At 41.3% G+C, this 22,262-nt stretch overlaps 2 protein-coding genes and 1 non-coding gene across 5 annotated transcripts; 1 reads left to right on the forward strand and 2 right to left on the reverse strand.

Moving 5' to 3' along the window:
* The first annotated feature begins 3,312 nt into the window (after nucleotides 1-3,312).
* LOC128438250 (aldehyde dehydrogenase 1A1) lies at nucleotides 3,313-9,817 on the forward strand. 3 transcript variants are annotated; one of them, XM_053420745.1, is made up of 14 exons: nucleotides 3,313-3,373; nucleotides 4,234-4,406; nucleotides 5,034-5,138; nucleotides 5,434-5,574; nucleotides 5,694-5,823; nucleotides 6,148-6,209; nucleotides 6,627-6,755; nucleotides 6,935-7,048; nucleotides 7,128-7,230; nucleotides 7,488-7,672; nucleotides 7,751-7,915; nucleotides 8,048-8,205; nucleotides 8,409-8,483; nucleotides 8,676-9,817. In XM_053420745.1, the coding sequence occupies exons 1-14, from the start codon at nucleotides 3,313-3,315 to the stop codon at nucleotides 8,746-8,748; spliced, it is 1,674 nt and encodes a 557-aa protein (XP_053276720.1). In that variant the 3' UTR covers nucleotides 8,749-9,817. The 3 variants fall into 3 exon arrangements, with proteins under 3 accessions (XP_053276720.1, XP_053276722.1, XP_053276723.1); XM_053420748.1 differs by lacking the exon at nucleotides 3,313-3,373 and having other exon boundaries at nucleotides 4,371-4,406; nucleotides 5,034-5,142; nucleotides 5,438-5,574; XM_053420747.1 differs by lacking the exons at nucleotides 3,313-3,373; nucleotides 6,935-7,048 and having other exon boundaries at nucleotides 4,356-4,406.
* On the reverse strand, nucleotides 9,813-20,354 carry tmc2b (transmembrane channel-like 2b). The gene is made up of 20 exons (XM_053420298.1): nucleotides 20,189-20,354; nucleotides 20,020-20,061; nucleotides 19,458-19,857; nucleotides 17,943-18,092; nucleotides 17,012-17,102; nucleotides 16,823-16,904; nucleotides 16,608-16,714; nucleotides 16,416-16,514; nucleotides 15,929-16,071; nucleotides 15,688-15,835; nucleotides 14,758-14,952; nucleotides 14,460-14,639; nucleotides 12,926-13,084; nucleotides 12,614-12,742; nucleotides 11,937-12,004; nucleotides 11,569-11,808; nucleotides 10,903-11,028; nucleotides 10,349-10,427; nucleotides 10,126-10,255; nucleotides 9,813-10,024 (listed from the first exon to the last, which is right to left on the reverse strand). The coding sequence occupies exons 1-20, from the start codon at nucleotides 20,232-20,234 to the stop codon at nucleotides 9,813-9,815; spliced, it is 2,826 nt and encodes a 941-aa protein (XP_053276273.1). The 5' UTR covers nucleotides 20,235-20,354.
* Nucleotides 15,296-15,367, reverse strand: trnaa-ugc (transfer RNA alanine (anticodon UGC)). Its single transcript has one exon. It is a non-coding gene; the product is annotated as a tRNA-Ala (tRNA).
* Nucleotides 20,355-22,262: the final 1,908 nt, after the last annotated feature.

Below are 22,262 nucleotides of genomic sequence, written 5' to 3' on the forward strand. Positions count from 1 at the left end.
GAAACGTTCTGAGTCAAAAATACACATGAATACTTCTATGATATTAAGTTGTCTGCAATGCTGAACTTAAAGACGAATTGTTGGAAATTGGAAAATCCTAAAAAATCTTTTGTATACAATTTTTGTTTGCAAATTTACAATCATGTTTGTCCTCCAGGCTGTGGATATGTGGAGATGCTGCCAGTGGAGCACAATACCTCAGACCTTCACCTGCAGACAGTACAGTGACCTGGAGGTAGTTGTCTCTCTTTGACAAGCTAAGTGGGACCACACCGGTCTCAGATTCCTGGAAGATTAAACTAGTGAACTACTCTGAACTCTTGATGACCAATTCTACTGGGAGTCCATAGGTGTGGTATAAAGCCACAGAGATACACACTGTATGCAAAGAAATACGCAAACATGCATCATGATATTTAGAATTGCAGTGTTTTCTATGTCTAATTCCCTTCAAGGAAATCAGAATGTATCTCTTAATTTTGTTATGCAGAAGTATTCATATGGCTATCCATGATTTTGAGGAAAATGTCCCAGTCAAACCTAAAGTCTGGTTATTTGTGGAGGGTCAAAAGTACCAGTATGCATGTGCATTTCAAGATGTCCTCCGCATACTACTTACAGCTTGCAAATCACATGGGTATGGCCGCTACAGTATCAAAAAGCACAACATACAGATGATCACTCTGATTAATCCGCCTACACATCGCCCATTGCCCATCACTCCCTGCAATGTGTGTTGGAGCCAGGATATATTATATATGACAGATTTACTCTCACACTCCATGACTTTTCCTGCAGATTCAAACCAGGATCCCCAGTTTTATTCCGAATGACTCCCACACATACAGCCTCCTACATAAACATAAGCCTCATACAGGGTTGTAGTACTAGTGCATTGCACAAGTCTTCTTCAGGTGGAGCTGGGGGAGTTTTCAGTTGTTTTCCACTGTGCACATGGAAAAGCACCTGAATGTTTTCATCTTTTAAAGACAGCCACGTCCATCATATAAACAAATGAATGTACGTTGCCAATCAGAGAAAGTGTAATAGTAGATTTGGTTTATGATCTGCTGTGTGAATTTGATTGTAACAGTGAGTGCAAGCTATAATGTGACCAGCATTGGAGGGGTGATGCATACACTGAGATCATGTTACACCCCAATCAGACAGTGCTAACTTTATTATGTTGTGATAGTGCTCCTTGAACACGTGTGCAATGTGCACCATGCACAGTGAGTGCAGGTTGGTCTGCCTGCTGAGAGATACACACCTCAGCTTAACACTGGCCCTTCTCTGTAAGAGCCAGCCTCAGGTTTATAAAAACATCCCTCAAAGAAATATATGTAAATAATGTGTGGGACAGTATGTGGATCACCATCATGAAATAACTCAAGTCAACAGCTACCTGTATAATACCTGACAGATTGAATTCCCTTTCATTCAATCAACCATCATCTTTATTTTTCATCATTTGCCATGTTTACCTTGTGGCCTCCCACTGATTAGCAAAGCCCTTTGTTTCTCTTCCTTCATCCACCCTCATCCCTCCTTTTCCCTCCTTTCATACACGCCTGCATTACTTCCTCCTCCCCAGCTCTCTCACTATCTCTCCCTCTCCATCTTTCATTCCTTTCATTCTCCTTTCTTTCTCACTCTCCATCGAACCGTCGATTCGGCTCAGGCTCAAACGTGGGACACCCGGTGCTGTCAGGCCGAGCGACAGCTCCTTTGACCCGGTGGTCCACGTCCTCTCGAGGCTGAGGCGGTCTGGTCTTGTCATTAACTCTGGCAGACAGAGACTCTGTGGAGACGGACTGGATGCTGAATCGTCTAGAAGGAGAACATGTTGCTTATAGTCAGACATTAGAGCAGGATTACTGATTTAACATACATGCATGTCCCAAAACACTTGCGGCAAATGGAGATTAAATACAAATTATAATCTCTCATTAAGACTTCAAACTTTGCCTTCACAGCACAAATTTCAAGGCAACAAAATAGAGCAATACACATCGGAATGGGAAGACAGTTCCCTCTGTGTTTTGCAACACTCCCTGAATGCAGGGATCTGCTGATCATTGCATTGTTTAACAAGGGTTAATTACAGAGGTTGCGTTGTCCCAGGGGATATTTGTCAAAGCGATGTGTGTATTTCTAGATCAAAATAGGCACATCAGACAAAGTTATGTGATCACATTGTTCGCGGGAGACAGTGAAGCAGCAGGAGGCCCCTTATCAAAGCAAACATCTTCCCAATTATGTTTGCTGCCTTGTAGATGGGCCTGTCCAGGCTGTGGGGCTGAAATGATTCATGGACAACAGAAGTAATGTAACAATTGACCGAAAGCAGCTTGTGGTTGTATGAAGTTCATGTTTTTAAAAGTCTGTACTCTTGTAGAAATACATAGACTTAGACAATGACATCATTTTCTTTGGGAAACAAAACTTTCAACATGTCACTTACTTTCAACAATAAACATATAAATATATAAAATGTGTTAAGAATTGTATTTTATTTTACAAGTACGCAATCTTTCTTCTTCAGTTGTAAAAAAACTAAAAATGCCTCCATACTTCTCCTGTGGTTTCTTCCGTGACTGTAAGCCCCGACATTCCAGTTTTACTCCAAAGAGGTCATTTACATCATGTGTTTAACCTAAATGTCCCCTGTTATTCTTTTCCATAGCCACTACAGCTGCCCTTTAGATGTGCACCTTACTGAATAAGGAATAGTGCATGGATGTTTGGCATATAATTTGCCCCCTATGTTAAAATTGGAGCCCCTCAATGGCCCTCGATTTAGAAAAATCCTAGATCCGCCACTGGAATGTACCATATTTCGTATTTGTGTTTTGATGGCAGAATCGTAATCTGCAAAGTAACCAGTAAGTTGAGCTGTTATATATACAGTTTGAAGTGTGCTATATAGTTGCATGTAATGGAAAGATCCAACTAAGTTAGGGTAACTGCAGGAGGTTAAACTCCACCACAGTAAAATGAGCAGAATGCAGTGAGCTCCTGGTCACTACTCACAGCATGTGTTTTTTGTCGTTATGATATTTCAAATTGGAAAACAACACTGCTTTTCACGGTCACATCTTCTGAGCGGTGTCTGCCTCGCCTCGGGGGGCACTTGGGGTGAAGTGGGATTGGTTCCGTGTGAACGATGATTAGCGCGTGCAGAGGGGGGGGGGGGGGGGGGGGGGGGGGTCCGGTACGCCCACAGTGCAGGATGATGCGGTCTCCTCCTTTTCTTATAAAGACGCGGCTCAGCTCCACCGCCGGTAAGAGGAAGAGTGGAGCAGCAACAACATGCCGGTGACCGGAGGGAGAATCTACCAGGCTGGAGCCTCCTCATCAGCCTCACCCACAGGTAACAACTCATCATTATCTTATAATTATCTTATGAAAAAAAAAAAATTGGATATTCAATCCAAACCAGCTACTTCATTAATGATAGTTAAAGTTAAGATTTCCTGATTCTGCTGAATATTTTCTCATTTAATTTATGCTTTTTCTCCATTTATGTCAGAGAATTGTGAACAATGCTCATAAAAATCTAAAGGTGATAAATTGTAATTGATCAACAATCCAAAATCTATATTTATTCAATACTAATCAATATAGAAGATGAGACACACATAAAAAAAACTTCAATAAGTGGCAGTATGTTGTTTTCTTTACTACGAGTAATCAAAATAATGATAATAATTATAAACTTTATTTATATAGCACCTTTCAAAACACAGTTACAATGTGCTTTATATGCTGAAAATAGAAAAATTGAGAGCAGACAATAGGAAATCTTAAATCAGCTAATTTCTGATCACAGCTTTGAGTTTTCTGGTGAATTTGATGAAGCACACCTCTGTAGTATTCAGCAGCATCCCGCTGTTCTCTGATCCCCTCCGTCCAAATGAGGTCAGTCCAGTCCACCGCTCAGACCCAGCCCGACTTTACGGTGCCAGTCGTAACCCCTGACCCTTGTGGTGTTACCCTGCCGACAATGCCAGTACCTAATTTGGCACGGTCCCTGTTACTCCACTGGGTTGGGAGGGCATCTCGTGCCAACGCGAAAGGAACTATTCTCACTCAGTGAACAAGATAACAAGATTAACTTTCACAGTCAAGGGGTCACACCAACATGCACTACAGTCTATGGGTACGCACACACGCATGCACACAAACGCGCTCGGTTTTGAACACAGGCTTCCATTTGTGTCTCTTTTTCAGAGGGAAAACATGCAAACATGAACTCCCAGCCTGACCACGACCACCAGCAGCAGTCTGGCAACGGGTGCAACCACCAGGTTCCAAACCAGAATCACAGACCACAGAGCGTGGACGGACCTGAGATGCAGGCTCTGCCCATGCCGGTCCCAGAGCCAACAATCCAACACACTAAGGTAAGATGAACCCAGAGGTGACAAGCTAAAGCAACACACGTATAAACTTATTAAGGATATGTAAATCAACCACTGTAAGTACATGGTGGATTCAACTTTCCCAGTTATTATTATAAGCACTGTGCACAGTCACATCCACGGCAGAGGGATCTTTGTAGGGTTTTAAATTCAGATGTCAAGTTTTGATTCAAGTTATGTTTTGAACAAAAAATATTTGAGTTTTCGGTATTTTAGTCTGTGTTGTCAAGAAAATGTTATAAATGGGTCTGCTTGTAATTAGAGGAGAATGGAAATGTGGATTTAACAAGATAACTATGGAAAACTAATTTTATGGGCCATTTATCAATAGGTTTACTGATGAAAGCTTCTTCCTGAATATACTCTATAGGATTTACAGCATGCAGATGCAGCAAATTAAAAATATCAGGCAAAACACCTCCCTCTCAATCCATAGGAGACTGTCATTAATTTAATCAGATTCGCTGATGCACTTCCCTGTGTGTTCACCACTTTGATCTGCTCTGAGACAACAAGCAGGGGAGACACCACTTAAAGGACAAAAAGAACGAACTTCATAACTTTTTTCTAGATGTTTTATTTCTTTCTGATTCTCCTCTGGTGTCTTAGTTGTTCATTAACAACGAGTGGCACGAGTCATGCAGTGGGAGAAAGATTCCTGTGTATAATCCGGCCACGGGGGAGCTGCTGTGTGACGTGGAGGAGGCTGATGCAGTAAGTGCTTCTTAACTCTGTTTGAGCAAGAATATGAAAATGAAAGTGGCAGTCAGCTCGTTGTACCATATTATGCCTTTTTTGGTAAATGTTTCTGGGTCGGTAGAGTTTTCTGTTCTGCAGAAGGGATCTTAAAGCTGTTACTCTTCCTGTTTATTAATCATTTTTGGGGAATTTTTCTATATCCAGTGTCCAAGGCTAGAGGCTGCAGGCTTCACAAGTTGTACATTTTTCATTTGTGATATTGGGCTTTAGAGCCCAGAAACAGACTTGACTCAAACTGAATCTCCTTTAGGAAGATGTTGACCTGGCAGTGAGGAGCGCCCGAGCCGCCTTCCAGATGGGGTCACCCTGGCGATCCATGGACGCCTCAGACCGAGGTCATCTACTTAATAGACTTGCTGACTTAGTGGAGCGAGATCGGCTTCTTCTGGCAGTGAGAGACACTCAGATACACCCTCACACACACAAACATATATATACAATTTTGATTTGAAAATAAAGATCAATACTGAGGCAATGGCTTTTTTATTTGAACTTATATTGTGTTTGCAGACCCTGGAGGCTCTGGACTCTGGCAAAGTGTTTCTCATGGCATATTTTGTAGATCTGATGGCAACAATCAAAACTTTGAGATATTATGGAGGTTGGGCCGACAAGGTTCAGGGCAAAACCATCCCAGTAGGTGAGTAGTTGTTGTTTGAATTATATATTAAGATTATAGACTGATATGTTTAAACAGTGTGTTTGTGTGCATGTGTGTGTGTTATACTGTAAAACTGTATATATTTTGTTTACAGTGTATGTAAATATATATATAATACATTATTTTTTATTTCATTATTGACGATTTTTAAGTTTGGCTTTGCTACTGTAACAACGTGGTACTTACAAAGGACAATCTAACCTTATCTTACTTGTAGATATACAGCCATGTAACAACTCTGAGATTTATGTCACAGTTTATTCAAAGCGAGTTAACCACATATATATATATTTTTGTTTTTAGATGGACAGTACTTTACTTACACTCGACATGAGCCCATTGGAGTATGTGGCCAGATCATTCCTGTGAGTAGAAACACTTTTCTGTCTAAACAATAGAAAGACATATGCAGCACTTTAAGAATGTATTTTAGGAATAGCATTGAAATATTGACATTCTGTAACTTTATCCAGTTTCGCATTTGTATGTGTGATAAAATGGTCACAGGGTTGTGTGAGATCATCGAATCTGCAGCCAATAAGAGTAAGCTCTGACAATATCAGACTTACAAACAATGTAACAATAATGTAATCTGTACAAACTGTAACAACAGAGAATATTAAGTCTAGTAAAAATGTTTCAACGTGTTTTAATTGACATCAGTGTAACTGTTTAATGAGTCTGGCTATGTCACCTCCTCCTGTATTTTAATGCTTGTAAAAATCAGTCATACTCACTTTATGTTGTTGCTTCTCAACATGTGTTTGCATATTGGACGACAGTGGAACTTCCCATTGATGATGTTTGCATGGAAGATTGCTCCTGCTCTGTGCTGTGGGAACACTGTCATCATCAAACCTGCTGAACAGACCCCATTGTCAGCCCTGCACATGGCTGCACTCATAAAAGAGGTACTGGGATTAGTACTGTTTGTACGAGAACATGTGGACAAGAGCCATAAAGTTGCATTCAGACATTGTTGAGACCTGCCTAGCTGTAAAAGCAGCTGCTCTGAGATTATGATAACTGATATCATGTGCATGTGTGATGCCTGTTTGTTATTTCGCTCCCTCCAATTCTCTGGGTTCAGGTCGGGTTTCCTCCAGGTGTGGTGAATGTGGTGCCGGGCTACGGTCAGACAGCCGGCTGTGCCATTTCTCATCACATGGACATAGACAAAGTCGCCTTCACCGGATCTACCGCTGTAAGTATTCTACTGACAAGAGAAACAATTCCTCTCCTCTCCTCTCCTCTGTAAAGTAAATGTGTATCTTGGTCACTAGGTTGGGAAACTCATTCAGAAGGCTGCAGGCGACAGCAATCTGAAGAGAGTTACACTGGAACTCGGCGGCAAAAATCCCAATATTGTCTTTGCAGACTGTGACTGTGAGTATTTTTACTTGTTTAGTTTGCAGTCGTTTTCTTTAACTGTTGTTATCTTGCTGTACTTTCAGCATAAACATACTGAGCCCTTTTGAAGGGATCGCTTTTTCTCTGCACCGTTAAAGAGAACTAGATTCTGAACATGAACATAAAATACATACAAGTATACACTCTGATGATACTGCCTAACCTTTCTTACTTCATGTCAACAATCTACCTGCAGCCATTCAGACTTAAGCGTGTACATGTCTGTCTTGCAGTAGAGTACGCAGTGGAGCAGGCCCACAGTGGTCTGTTCTTCAACCAGGGCCAGTGCTGTCTGGCTGGATCCAGGGTGTTTGTGGAGGAACCGATCTACGAGGAGTTTGTCCGTCGCAGCGTCGAGAGGGCCACATCCAAAGTCCTGGGAAACCCACTGCTGCCTGGGGTGGATCACGGGCCACAGGTATACAGGAACCCTATTTATGTGAGGACTGGAGCAGTTTCGCTTGTCACGAAGCAAACTGATTGCTGTTTCCTGCAGATTGACCAGAAGCAGTTTGATAAGATAATGGAGCTGATAGAGAGCGGGAAGAGTGAGGGAGCCACACTGGAATGTGGGGGGTCCGCGTGGGGTCAGCAGGGACTCTTTATCCAACCCACCGTCTTCTCAAATGTCACAGATGATATGCGCATCGCCAAAGAAGAGGTACCCTGCTTTCATACACATCTGCACATGACAAGCACCCACATTATTTGCATCCTCATTTTAATACTGTGCACTGAAATTCTTCCTCTTTACGTTTGCACCTTTTCCCTCCCGCATCACACTCGTATCCAGATTTTTGGGCCAGTGCAGCAGATCATGTGCTTCCGCAGCGTCCATGAAGTCATCCAGAGAGCCAACGACACACACTACGGCCTGGCAGCGGGCGTGTTCACCAACGACATCGACAAAGCCCTGACAGTCTCTTCAGCGCTGCAGGCTGGCATGGTCTGGTACGGATCAGATCCTCTACAGTTCAGCTTTTAGTGGATCTGTGGGATACTAAAGCAAATCATCACAGACACCTTCCTTCCTTACTACACTTTGTGATATTACTTATGATATAAGTACATAATAATGAATAGCTTTTGTAAATGAGTGTCAACCTCTGATTTTGATACAATGAGAAAAAATCTAATGGTGCCTTTTTTTCTAGGGTGAACTGTTACAATGCCATGAGTGCTCAGTGTCCGTTTGGAGGCTTCAAAATGTCTGGCAATGGGAGGGAGATGTGAGTGTTTCCACTGCTTAATATTTCATGCAATAGTCCTTTATTCACACTGTATTTACGGTATGTCCACCACATAGATACAGGTAGTAGCTCAGTTCTTGGGTACATGGGACTTGCCTGGTAAATGTTGCTCATGTAATGTGAGGAAACGTCGTGTAACTTTAATGTAATCATTTGTTTGTTTTATTGTAGGGGAGAATATGCTCTTCAGGAGTACACAGAGGTCAAGGCAGTCACCATCAAAATCTCACAGAAGAACTCGTAACACCATCATATCACAGGACTGACTTTATTGTGTCTTTTAAATTCTTGATGGCTTCAGACTTTCCACGGGGCAGTCGTACGGTTGTGTTTGGAAGCCATCTTTGATTCTGTGTCACTTCATGAACATTTATTCTTCACATTTCTGCTGAGATATTTCCTGTTTTTACCCAATATCTTGTCTGTGTTACGTCTCTTTTAGTTGATATATTTCTGTGACAATTTATGTACTCATATGTTTTACTTTAACGGTTTTGGGAACAGAAGGTTTTCTCCAGTAGTAACATTATTGTGAGCCTGTTGCTTTTTTCTGAAGTTACAACTTAAATAGCATGTATACCATCATTTGAATTGGCCTCATACAAAAATAGACAAAAGACATTGAACAAACTATTTACAGGGATTTCAAAATGAAATCAATAAAACTGTTCAGCCATCTTGATAACCAGTAAACTTTACACTGATTTCAATGCGGTTAATATGACCAAGCGCACTCCTTGCTATACATATTAAATACAGTCTGTATTACAACCATAGACTGTATATAAGCTGAAGTGTCTTGATCGCTACCTGTTGGTTGGTTTCAGTATAGGTCATAAATCCTGCCTCCATATTAATAGACGGGACATGGATCCCCTGATCAATAATGTGCAGCCTCTCCAAAAAATGCAAGATGGCAGTGTTCATACCCATAGCTTCATTTCTGAATTGTGGGAGGAAGTAAAGACGTGTTTTCCATCTTTATATACAGTCTATGATTACAACCTGGTACTGTGTCATAACATTTGTCGCCATTTTTGCTGCAATACTACTATTTAACACAAAGCAGTAATTTCTGTCTTTACACTTCAGCAACTATAGACTTTTCAGCTGTACAATAGTGAATGCATGTTTCTTATACTAATACTTTAATGCCTCTCATATATGCAGTAAAATAACTATAATAATATAATAAATTAGTCAAACATTATTATTATCCATTGTTATTATTTAATTATCCCAGTGGTACTTCCATCCTCCATATCTTCATGTATCGTCCCAGTTTTGGTCCATGACCCATGTCTCTTATTACCTTGGCCCACCCCGACCCCGACCCCTACCTCTGCCCGGTTGAGGCCCCCTGGCATTTCCAGGGGGCCCCCCTCTCGGCCCTGGTGCGCGGGTCACTGGCCCTCTGGGGTTAGGGGCGGCCAGGGACACGTCCTTTTGCAGATTTACCCCTTTCCCTGCTGCACCGGGCTTCGTTTTAGGAGACTTGCTTCCCTTCTCATTTACGACAGCTGAGAAGACAGATTGAGAACAAAAACATTGGCGAGGATCGTCAAGGGCAAACTGACTGATGTCCTGAGCAATAAAGGAATGTGTGGGTGTGTGAGAGTACCAGGTGGGGGCGGCTCCTCCTTGACTGGAGGCGGTATGAGAGACTTGTTTGGCAGCAAGTCCTCCAGGTCCATCATCACTTGATTAGTGCTGTCCTTGTTGTTCCTGCGGTTCTTCTCCTCGTCTCGTGCCTAATGTGTACATCCACAAAGCAGACCGTTTTTTATTTACTGAATATTTCGCGAGGGGAAATTTTACAAAAGAGTGGAACGAAGGGGACTGACCAATTGCATCTTCCTTTTAAGGTCATTGTTGGCTTGTTGGTATCCTTTTGATACTGCGTTCAGGTAGTAGAGGGCCAATCTGTTATAGAATTGCACAACACTCTTTTAGGTGAAAGCCCTTGTAAACCAGTTAACAGCTTAGACCACAGGGCAGTTTTATGACTTTCTGATCTACAGGGTTTTAAAATGTCAGACATTAGCGCCCCCTGTGGTTGAACCAAAAAAGACAGCAGTTGACAGCAGATAATATGACTACAACAACTTTGACCCGTTTCCCTACGGACAATAATTCATGCCATCAAAATATTTACAAAGTTGATCAATTTATAAATCTGCATGCACGATGTGTGCAGTCAGTTCACTGAATGATAAAGTTAAAGCTAAAAAATACAAACAATGAAAAAATACATTTTCAGGGACATTTTGAAGCTGAATTTCAGAGGTTGTAATGTAATGTCCCTTCCTCTACAGTACATGAAATGGAATTTAATCTCCTATTTAGTTTTCCTACAGACATAACACAGTATTTCACCTCCTATATAAATGATACATACACCATGAGGAGGACAGCAGGCATGATGAGTCCAGGGTTGGTGGCGTACGTTAAAATGTTCCCTATGAATGCAGGTAGATCCTGCTCTATCGTCTCCATGACCACTTCATACATCTTCTCCTGACCACTGGAGGAAAGAGTCAAATACAGCACATTGTTTGTTGCATATAATAACTTGATTAAAAGAAAGTCCACCATTATTATCATACTTGAGCATAAATGACAGCAGATGAAAAGTTGCTTTATTGACTTTGAAAATAAATCCATCACAATATAATACAGATAAAACAATTTAAAGTTTTTCCAAAAATGTTGACTTAACCTGCAACAATCTGAAAGGTGTATAGTATGATATCCTTCTATAACCCAATAGTATGGGGTGATCATCCTGTTAGGTTTTTAGTGAACAGAACTTAATTATTTAATTAACATATTTGACATCTGAGGCAAAAACGGCTTTTGTTTTCTTAGAGTGGTTTAGTGTCAAAACCTCAGGAGTCTAAACCACCAGTCAATTTGGTTGAATGCACTTTAGATGTTCTAAAATGTATCAGGTAGTGACTAAAATAGAAGAAAAAGAACTCACCATGAACCATCATTATATTCTAATTGAGATATTAAATTATATTTCATCATCAAGTAGTCTACCTCTGTCAGTGCTACTGACCTGAAAGGTCCACAGTCGAATGAAGGGGGCATGGTCATGATAGTGTAGACGACTGGCAGCAGACTGAGGAACAGCACGAGCAGCAGCAGGCCCATGTAGAAGTTGTTGGAGCGCGAGGCCTTGAAAACTCGCTCGTGAGGAACGTTACAGGACATCACCGCCCAGCTCTGGTAGTACATCGAGGACAGCAGACGCAACACGTTCAGACCCACTAGACCTGGAGCGTAGAACGCTCCCATCCTGAGGGGGACATTTGCATTTGTTATTAGAAGGCAGCTTATCAAACTTAGACACTTTTGAGAATCCCTGCTTTTTAGAGGAGAAGTGTGCAGACATATTTATAAGAGACATCAAATAAAGTGATTCACCAAATCATTCCTTGATTGAAGACAAGCCCAAGGACATTTCCACTGATGTCGAACTCTCCATATGAAGGCTGGTGAAAACACAAAAACCAAGTTGATACACTTTGCATTTACCTCTCTCTCTCTCTCTCTCTCTCGCTCTCTCTCTCTCTGTAATTAACTTCTCATTGCAGTGTCTTCTTTCTCTCCATGTTAGGGATCACATGTCATCCCAGATGTCATTGTATGGTATCAGGTTGACTTCGATCCTATAAGATCCTAGCATTTCGAGAATAATGTCAAGAATAAAATTGAACCAAATCAGAGGATTTTAGTTTGTTTATTTGCATGTTAATGCATATGACTGCCTCTACAAAAGGCCTTGTGTAGATGAATTGGTGATGCTGTGCTTGAGAATTGGTTTGAGCACACAAACACAGTGTGGTGATCGGTATTAGGTATTTGAAGAGATTGTAGCTGAAAACTGTCAGTAATGAAGGATAAATCACATCCCATCTAATTTTCTTTATTCTCAAATGCAAACAAATATTTTTTTCTTATGCCTGGTTCAATACTCTCCTGCACACACCACATAAAAATAATATAATGTTTTGTGCGGGGCTGAATTCTTTATCTAATTCAATCAAACAAACAAAAGTAAACTCAGCTACGACACATGGAGACGCACTGCGAGTACTCACAAATCCAGCCTCCAGGTCCCAGCACCAGCAGTAGTTAAGGAAGCGCACAATGACGGCTCGCAGGAAGTCACCAATCAGGATCGTCAAATAGGTCACTTGCATGTCTGACACAATCAGCTTCACAAATTCCTACACAGATAAAGAAGCCAAAGAAATAAGATCACATATGAAATGGCAAATGAAAGTAGACATTTGACATCAGTTTGAAAAGGGTAATGTAGAGAACTGATGCTGCAAATCAAGACAAAGTCTGCATCCGCAATTAGTAATTTTTCATTGGACAACAATTGTCTATATTCTGCCATTACTCACTATTCCCACTCCAGTCTCCCAGCAGGGTCCTCTGATGACATCTGCTGGGTCCACAGTCGGAGGAGGAACATCAGACGTGTTGAAGTGGAGGCTGTAGTTTGCATAGTACTGATTCAGAAGCCATTCAGTCTCATTCTTGATTGACTTCTCTCTCTCCAGCTAAAGAACAGAACATTTATCAAAGAATAATCAAGGCCATGCAAACCTTATTTATGTCGCACAAATACACATTGATTATGTACTTTATGGTTGGGGATTGAGAAGTTCTATTCACTTTCCGGATGAGAGTTACATGGGATCAATACCACCTTTATATCTGCCTGTTGAATACAGCTACAGCCGGCAGCTCATACACAGGAAGCTAGTTACTTTCAAACAAAGCCGCACTGGTCCCTGTTTCCTTTAGTAACCTGCTGGTGACTGTAGCTTTACATAAAGCCAACTAACACTGGAAGTATTATCAATCTTCGCTCTGTCTGACCACCAGAATACAAAGAACCATATTCTCCAATATCTCACAATTTAAAGGGACCATGTTCTGCTCACATTTAGGTTTATAGCTTTAAGTAGAGTTTATTACTGGAAAACATTTACGTGCTTGGATGTTCAGAAATCACATCACTTTCCTCACACTGTGCATTGCTGCAGCTCCTCTTATCAGCCTTTGTCTGGAATACTTGGTTTTAGGTCTTGTCTTATTGCTGGCCCACTCTGTTGGTCACCTCCAGCTTATTTAGGAAATGTCCCCCTCTGGGCTCACTTTACCTGGCTCTGTTAGGGGGCGTGCCAGACTAGCAGAGAGGAGAACGGTCATAAGTACTGAATAGGTGTTTCAGTAGCCTCTGGAGCTGTGTGGTCTGTGTGAGAGAGGAGCTCCCTTCACAGCAGACTTTGGCCTTTTAAAAAAAAATGAAAATGCATAATATCGTTCAGCGGTAAGAGCTGTCCCAACCTAGTAACTGAGGGCCAATGCAGTATTTTAAGAACAGGTCAGAAAAGCAGACTATTAGCTCTTAAATTGTAACATATCTACAAGAATGAATTCTATAGCATATCTGAAGGCGAGGAAAGCATCTTGTTGACTCTTGTCAATTGAGACATAGTCCATTTAAAGAAAACTAACATCGGGTGATTTTACCCACGCGAGTGTGGTCATGGGATTTTCATTGTGTTACTGCTGTCTGAGTGGGGTGGGTCCTTGGGTAGCTTCAGTCTGCTCTCTGACGTGATAGAAGGTAGGCTAGTTTTGCTTTTTCTTTAACGACTCCCTAATTCTTCTCTAATTTTAGAGCCTTTTTATATGGTCCCCCCATGATACCCCTTCTCGTTTCGTGAGATGTTATATTGGGGAAAATAACAGACGAGTACTACAAATTGCCAAGTTTTGTTGTACATTAATATATTTTTTATCGGGTATATTAAATCAGGTAAAATGTACCCGACGTTAGTGATGGTGTTAATAATGGTACATTAGTAAACTAGGGTTCAATGAGAAATATTAGGGCAATTTCATATAAATACATAATGATCACACCTTGGCATTGACTTCATCAAACAGGGCAAAGAGGAAGGTGTAAAGGTTTCCCAGGAAGAGGGCAAAGATTCGACCCAGCTGCCACTTCAGAGCGATACGAGGGTGATAATCTTCCAACTCTGCAATGGTTTCAAAGAGAGGAGGACACACCAGCCCCAGCAGAGACATCACAAACTCCACCTGATTCATTGGACAACGGAGGAGGGGACACACTCTTATCATCAAGTCTCAGATCTGCCACATTAATAAATATCGCTCAAACAGAAGAATCTAATTTCCAAGTTTTGTGTCAGCCTACCTCGTTCTTTTCAAACCATGAGAGATTATCTGTCTTCATATTAGCAAACTCCTGAGAACGTTTCACCACAAAGTAGATGAGGTATCCACTGCCTCCCAGGCAGCACAGGATCATGAGGTTGGCGAGAACCCGGAGGAACCGTCTCAGATGGATGTTCTCGTCTTTCTGGTTCTCCTGCTCATCTACTATGGATTCCTAAAGGAGGGAAATTGGACAACATTAAAATAAAGGTTCAAGCCTGTTTTGTGTACCTTTTTTGCACTTAACATGTTCAAAATAATTTCATATTCAAATGAAAACCGTACTTAATCGGCTTATTCCCCAGAGGCAGACCTTAATATATTCTGCTCAAATAAAGAAGTTGTATTTTTACACCATCTTACTAGTGTTGCTTAAACCATGCATACAGTGCATCCTTAGTTGGAGGACAACCCCTCTACCCCCTGAGCCCTGACATATTATTAGCATTACACATTTTTTACAAAAGTACCAACATCAGTCTCTATTCACATACTGATCTCAAACACAATTCCAAGACTGGAGATGCCGGGGATTGAACCCAGGACCTCATACATGCAAAGCATGCGCTCTACCACTGAGCTACATCCCCAAAACCAGCCAAACACATGTTTTATAAATCACTGTCACCTTTATGACGACACACGTCTAATTGGTTAATGCAGGAGTGAACATTTGTGCCCGATTTTAAGAAACGTTCATAAAACGTTCATCTTTGCAACAGAGAATTTGCAGGTCAAACTAAAGTCTTATGGTGAAAACACTGGTGTCCCAGATTCCTCCTTTAGGATATTCCCTTTATGATCATTCGATTTTGATACAAAATGGTTACTCATCAAGGAAACTCTTACTTTTACTATCACATTATTTAAACAGAAATAAACACACACACACACACACACACCTGCTAACCTTGAAGCTGGTGGTGATGGAGGCGAACTTATTGTCTGCAGTCTCAGGATTTCCTATCAGGTAGTCCCAGCTGGTGAACATCTTCCAGCTAAAGGTGAACTCTCCTTCCTCGGCCCCGTCTCCTCCTTCATTTGAGTTACGAGCCATTCTGAAAACAAAAAACACACACCGAACAAATAAATCAACGCTTTGTGTATACTCACTGTACATCTGATTTCCTGCACGTGTGCGTCTTGCCTACGTTCTAATGACAACCATCAGGCTGTATCCAAAGATGCCAACACCCACAAGCAGGTAGGAAAGAGGGAGTCTGAACTGCAGCACTCCGATCATTCGCTCGCTGTTGTAGAATCCGTAGAACAAAAAGGAGTACTGGCAGTATCCCTGGTGATGAGGCGTAGAAATCAAATCACAGTCGTTCAAGCAGATACAACAGAACTTTAACATTTTTGTTAAACGAAACTAAGAACTTTCTATTTTGATTTAAAAAAACAAACAAGACAAAGTCAAGCTGAAAACAGGCTAATGGCTAGATAGAGCCATACTAAGTCATGATCAAAATTGAGGGACGACTTGCTATCACTTTACCCACGCCTCTGCCAAAGGTGCCAAGTATTTAAAATGCAGCTTTCATACATTGTATTTTCTATCAAATAGATTTGTTTTTGCCGCACACTCTAAATGTCAGGAGGGACAAATAAACCGATAAATGGAGCTGAGATCCTCACACTGAATTCAAAGAGCACAGAGAAGTCCATGGCTGTGGGCTGCTCCTCTCGGGGCACAGTTTTCCTGGGAATAGAGCCATAGGGCAGACCCATGAGGAGCTAAACACAGAGGAGAGGGAAAGGTGTAGGTGAGGAAACATGTACAATGTCTGCTGCATCAGGTATCATCATGTAATCTGACAACGTTTGTACCTCGGGCAGCATCACCAGACCAAACATGAGACCAAAGAGAATCAAGTTCAGACCATACATCCACCTCAGAAAAATAAAGTAGGACGCCACTGATGACCCAAAGTGACCTAGGATTAGACAGAGAACTTGACTCAGAACTTGAAGGACAGCTAAGTAGAAAGAGCACCAGCATATCTCAGTGATTATTATTCAGATAAAGTTGTTATGATACAAACTTTCTACATCTTTTATTTTCCTCTCCCAGGGTATACAGGCTGTTTTGAAGTTCTCAAAGTCACGTTTAAACTTGATCAGTTTCTGGGGGGGGGTTAAAGTTTGAAATGGTTATTTCAACATTGTAAATAAACAAAATAAGCAGTTCCGTATTTTAAGTTGTCAACAAAGCTGTAACACGAACAGATTACCTTTGTCATCATGACTTTGTATGCATACAGCTTCCGGCCTTTTCCTTTCCCAAGAGCGCCTTCAAACCTTTCAACAAACTCCTGGGCCTCCCTGTGTGACCAATCAGAAGACAACACAGAAAACCGTGACCTCTCCAACCAATGAATGCAATAGTCTGTGGTAACAGGATGTCAAAACAGAAGGATGTATTCTAATTTACTGATTGATGACACACTACTACTATGACTTGGCAACTCAGTCGCTCACTGCATGCATTAAACAGTGTCAAGCTCATGAAAAACCTAATGCAGCGCACTTATCGGGTTCCCTTCCCAGAGCCTTGTTTACATAGAGAAACATACACCGCAGCATCACACACACATACACACACACACACACACACACATTGACCTACAACTCCTTGACCTGAGCGAGGTGGCCTGAACTGTTCACAGCCTTCTCACACTGAAGGTGTCTAACAGGCTGAACCACAGTCAGCCGTGTGTTTGTTTTCCTGAGATTCATCAGACCCTGAAAATTCTTAGTTTTCAGGGTCTGATGAGTTATTTGCTTCAGCTCAGTCCTGCCTGTGACAAGAATGGATTTGTATTAAGTCAACCCAGGGTCGTAGAAAAACCTGCTCTGACCTCTCCCTAAAGCATCCCTGTTTTAAAAAATCCAATAGTTTTGACTGTCTATAGATCGCAGCACTGACAATGAGAAGTATCAAACACCTAAAGTCAATGAATCAAAGTTTTAATAATGCATGATCAACATCACATGTACACGACATGAGTGATGGCATAGAGGAAAGTGGAAACAAATAAATAGGATAAAAGAAAAACACCCAAATAAAATAAGAACAAAACGCAGGTGCAACAATAAAAAGAAATCACAGTTAAAATGAGCGTGTGAGTTACAGTTGGCCTCTGTTTGCATATTTGTTTTTACTTGAGCAGTACGAGCCTCCTCTTCATGCGCCACGGTTTGTTCCTTAATGTAGTGATGAGTTTCTTCTTCTCCTCGACCTGTTCCTTCAGGGCTTCCATCTCTCCCTCCGAGAGCGATTCATCATCGGAGTCAGAGGAAGAAGAGGAGCTGCTGTAAGGGAGAGAGCCGTCACTTTGACGAGGCACTGCACCACAATTGCAACTTATCTGTATGAACAACTGTAAAAAATAGAGGAATCTAAAATCTGGATGACACAATAGGCAACTAGCTGGTGAACAATGTCATGCATTTAGCAGATAAGGGGCTGGACATTTCCCTCAGGATGTGGGCTTGACCAAAAACAGAGCTAAAAAGACAGAGTATAATCTGATTATGATGTCCTTCTGTCCATTACACCATTAACTCTGACACTAACCCACCATGGTTAAATGCTCAATTCTACCATATACCATTTTAGATGTTTTCTTTCAAATTTTGCAAAACATTATTTGCAACTGCATCTTATTTTTCAATCCAATAACACAAAGCTACATGTCTACATAACGGGACTAAGGTCAGAATACTCTACAGGTCTTAATTCGGTTATTGCTTATTTCCACTATGACTTTATTCCGGTTAAGATAATTGGGTTAGTATCGGAATATTGCTGTGCCTGTAAATGAGTGTTGTCAAATGTTGTCTTTCCTATTGTCTTTCCTATTTATATTGCCACAACAATATAAATATTAAAGATTTCAAACAGATACTTTAACTAAAATTCTCAATGGCAGCATGCCTTCTTCTGTTTGCCGCAGGGGGTCACAAAAATCAAAAAATTACAAAGCAAACGCAAATTGTTTATTACAAAAATAATAAAAATCGTACAGGCTGTGAATGAAGGGAAACTTGGGACAAATGTTGTGCTATATGGATAAACATTTGTCTTTGCCCACGAGCGCCTTCAAAGCAGCACTCTGTCAAAACAGTAAAAAAAATGTGTGATGCGCATTGGTCTTTGAATTACGTTAAAATCTTATTCTTGACACTCTATGGTCAGAACTGCTAGTTTGCTACTATTTAAAGTGCAAACACTATTAAAACAGAGGGAAGGTATCGTGTCACATGATGTTTTGTCCCTTTGCTTTTGTTTCAAGGCAGCAGTAAGAAATGGATGAGGATTAAACCACAGCCAAAACTCTTTTTAACCTAAATTTGCCCAGCATAACTGACTTTCATATCTTTTGGATGCTGATTAACATTTTCATACTGACACAAGGAAACATGAGCTCTAAGAAGTTTTACAGTACTTTATATAGTCAAGCAGATATATTGTAAAAACCCTGTATCTGCTAACTGTGTTTTTTGTGTTATAAAATGTATGTAGTTAACAGTATGTCATTGTCCTTATTAAATGACACAAACATTAGCTTGATATGAGACTGTCAGGTATATGGATGAGTGTGTGGAGAAAGCCTGTACATACATGTGTGTGGAGCGTGCAGGTATGTGAGAGGCAGCTCTTAGAGAATACTGCACCTGTTCAACTTCCCATTCTTCTTTTTCTTGTCCTTCTCACCATCCTTATCCTTCCCTTCTTTCTTTTTAACATTCCCCTTCCTCCCTTTATTCTGGTCCTCTTTCTCCTTTTTGGACGCCGCTCTTCCTCCCTTTTTCTTCTTCTCTCGGTCGTCTTCGCTCTCTTCGTCACTCTCCTCCTTAGCAGCTCTCTTCCTGGAGGCCTTTGATCCTTTTCTTTTCACATTGCGGTCGTCTTCCTCGTCATCTTCGTCGCTGTCTCTGGGCTTGGCCTTCTTCTTTCGTCCTCTTTTCCGTGGGGCCTCATCCTCATCCTCCTCGTCTTCCTCATCATCACTGACCCGTTTGGCTCTACGTTGTGGTTTGGTTCTTCTGTTTTTACTTCTCTTCCGGGCCTCATCTGAGACAACAATATACAGTGTGTGTATTTGTACACAAATGGCAGAAACTTTCTACCCACTGACAATAATATTTATACTCTCTTACTATCTTACAACAAGTACAAACAATAATAATAATAATTCTAATAATAATGCATATAAAAAATGTCTCACAGTCTTACCTTCACTTCCACTGTCTGACACAGCATCAACCTCCATCCCAACTGGAACATTTGAACGAAAAATATAAAAACCCAAACTCAAATCCAGCATTCAAATAATTACTTTTTCCAAATCATTATCAGGCAATAAGGTGAATCTTTAAAGCTGATATAAATGTGTTTTTCTCACCATCTTCAAGGTTGATCACGGTATTGTTTTTCCTCTTTGGAGGCATCCTTCTGTTTCTCCCTCAGTTCTCTCTGTCCTCTGCTGCTCACTTCAGACTCTCCATTCATGAGTCACAGGTGTAAGCAGCTGATACACCTGTGAAGGTATCATGTCAAAAAGCCAGGTTGCATACACACACACACACACACACACACACACACACACACACACACACACATGGGCGTAGGCTGATCAGTGCCCTGGCTCCTTGACAACAGTCAAAGACACTCAGTCCATTAGATGATAATCAGGAGCCAGGCGAGGAAACAGAGTCAGACAATGGTATTGTCAATCAAATGGCTGATTAGTATTTGACGGGAGCAACAAGATCACATACACAGGTTTCAAGCTTAATCCCAGCATGTATTCAAATTCAACCTGTACCAAATAACTTTGACTCCATCTGACGGTTGGACTTTGTAATCATTCAGCTGTGTCCCAGAAACAAGACACCAGAGCAGATGTAGACATAAAGGTCAGGTCTCATTAAAGTTGGATGGAAGCTTAAGTAATCCTGAGTGCAAAGTGAAACAAGTCACTGTATTTAAATACAGCCCACACTGATCCGTTAGACTTAGACTGTACTATAATGTGGAACACACGATCCAAAGTTACGATTCTGTGTATTGATAAAAAGTTCAGCTGAAGCTAATATGAGGCTTTATCAGTCAATCTTTGTCACATTAATTGTCGAGACTTTTTGTATGGCTGTATTTAAAACAGAAAACTCAAATAGGAGACTTTGCAATGAATGGATAATTTGGAATAAAGCCACTAGATTTGACTAATTCAGAATTTAGACATATGTTTAACTTTTTTAAAGCACGGGGCTGAAAGGGGACGACAGAAACGACTGAAGTATGGAGACCGAAATGTCCACATCTTGTGTTTCCAGCTCTAATGCATGAAGCTACTACCTGGGCGGTTATGGTCAAATGTCAGATCTGACCCTCCTGAATAATGCAGGAGGGAACAGGACACGCAGGGATGCTGACACAAAGAGCAACGCTCATGCAAGGGTTATATGAATGCTGGCTCAAGGGCTTGTACCTGAGAGACTAGCTTTTCATGTCCTCCTCATTTAGCTCCTCCTCCTGATTGTGGCCCTCCACTTCCTGCAATAACAAACCCGTCACGCCTCCTCCTCACTATACTGTACTTAGGCTTAAAGAAGGCCTGGATGCATTTAGCCTCAAGATACCTCAATCTAACTTCCCACCCTCAGTGCTAATCTTTGCTCTCATAAGCAAAACCTGACACAATCCGAAAGAGTTGAATCAGCCCTTGTAGCCCCACATGTCCCACTCCGCCCTTCGGTGGTGTTGGTGAACAAGAGATGCCTGTTGTGGTACAGTTGATATTAAGATATCCGGTCACATGCTTCCTGTCAGGGCTCAGTTTTCTACCACTTCGTACCAGCATGGAGGGAAACTGGGACAGAGCCAACAACGAATCCAGTAAGAGGGTGAAGCAGCGGGCAGATGGTCGGTCGTACCTGGACAAATACCAATAGGGAAGAGTCTCCAATTTACACAGAAGATGGACATTTATTGTCTCCTCATAGGGTCTCCTCAGTCCTAATTAAATAACGTGACTGACAATCCTTGGCTCATGGGGGAAGAATAAATCATCGGGACGTTCTTTAATACTATCAAATAACTGCAGAATTAATACTTAATGCTTAGTTGCCATGAATTGATCATGAGCATCAATGGAAGTGGATCTGATTGGCTCTGTGATTTAATGTCAGTGGCTTTATGGGCTTATTAACGTGTTGTCTTGAATGATTTAGACCCAGCACTTATTCCTCAGAGGTAACCCTTACATTGTGTGGAGCTTAAATTTCAATTAAATAGGAACAAGACTTGTCAATGACCATCAATTTATAGAATTTCCAGTTGATCGAGTTTGACTAAAGACACAGCACCACGTTGAATGACAGCGGAACTAAATGACAGGTTGATTGACAGGACCACTCAGTGAACAAGAGCAGATCAGAGTCAGCTTGTGGAACACTGCCGGTAATCCAGTCAGC

This window comes from Pleuronectes platessa, chromosome 4 (genome assembly GCF_947347685.1).
Source record: "Pleuronectes platessa chromosome 4, fPlePla1.1, whole genome shotgun sequence".
Classification (NCBI taxonomy): Eukaryota; Metazoa; Chordata; class Actinopteri; order Pleuronectiformes; family Pleuronectidae; genus Pleuronectes; species Pleuronectes platessa.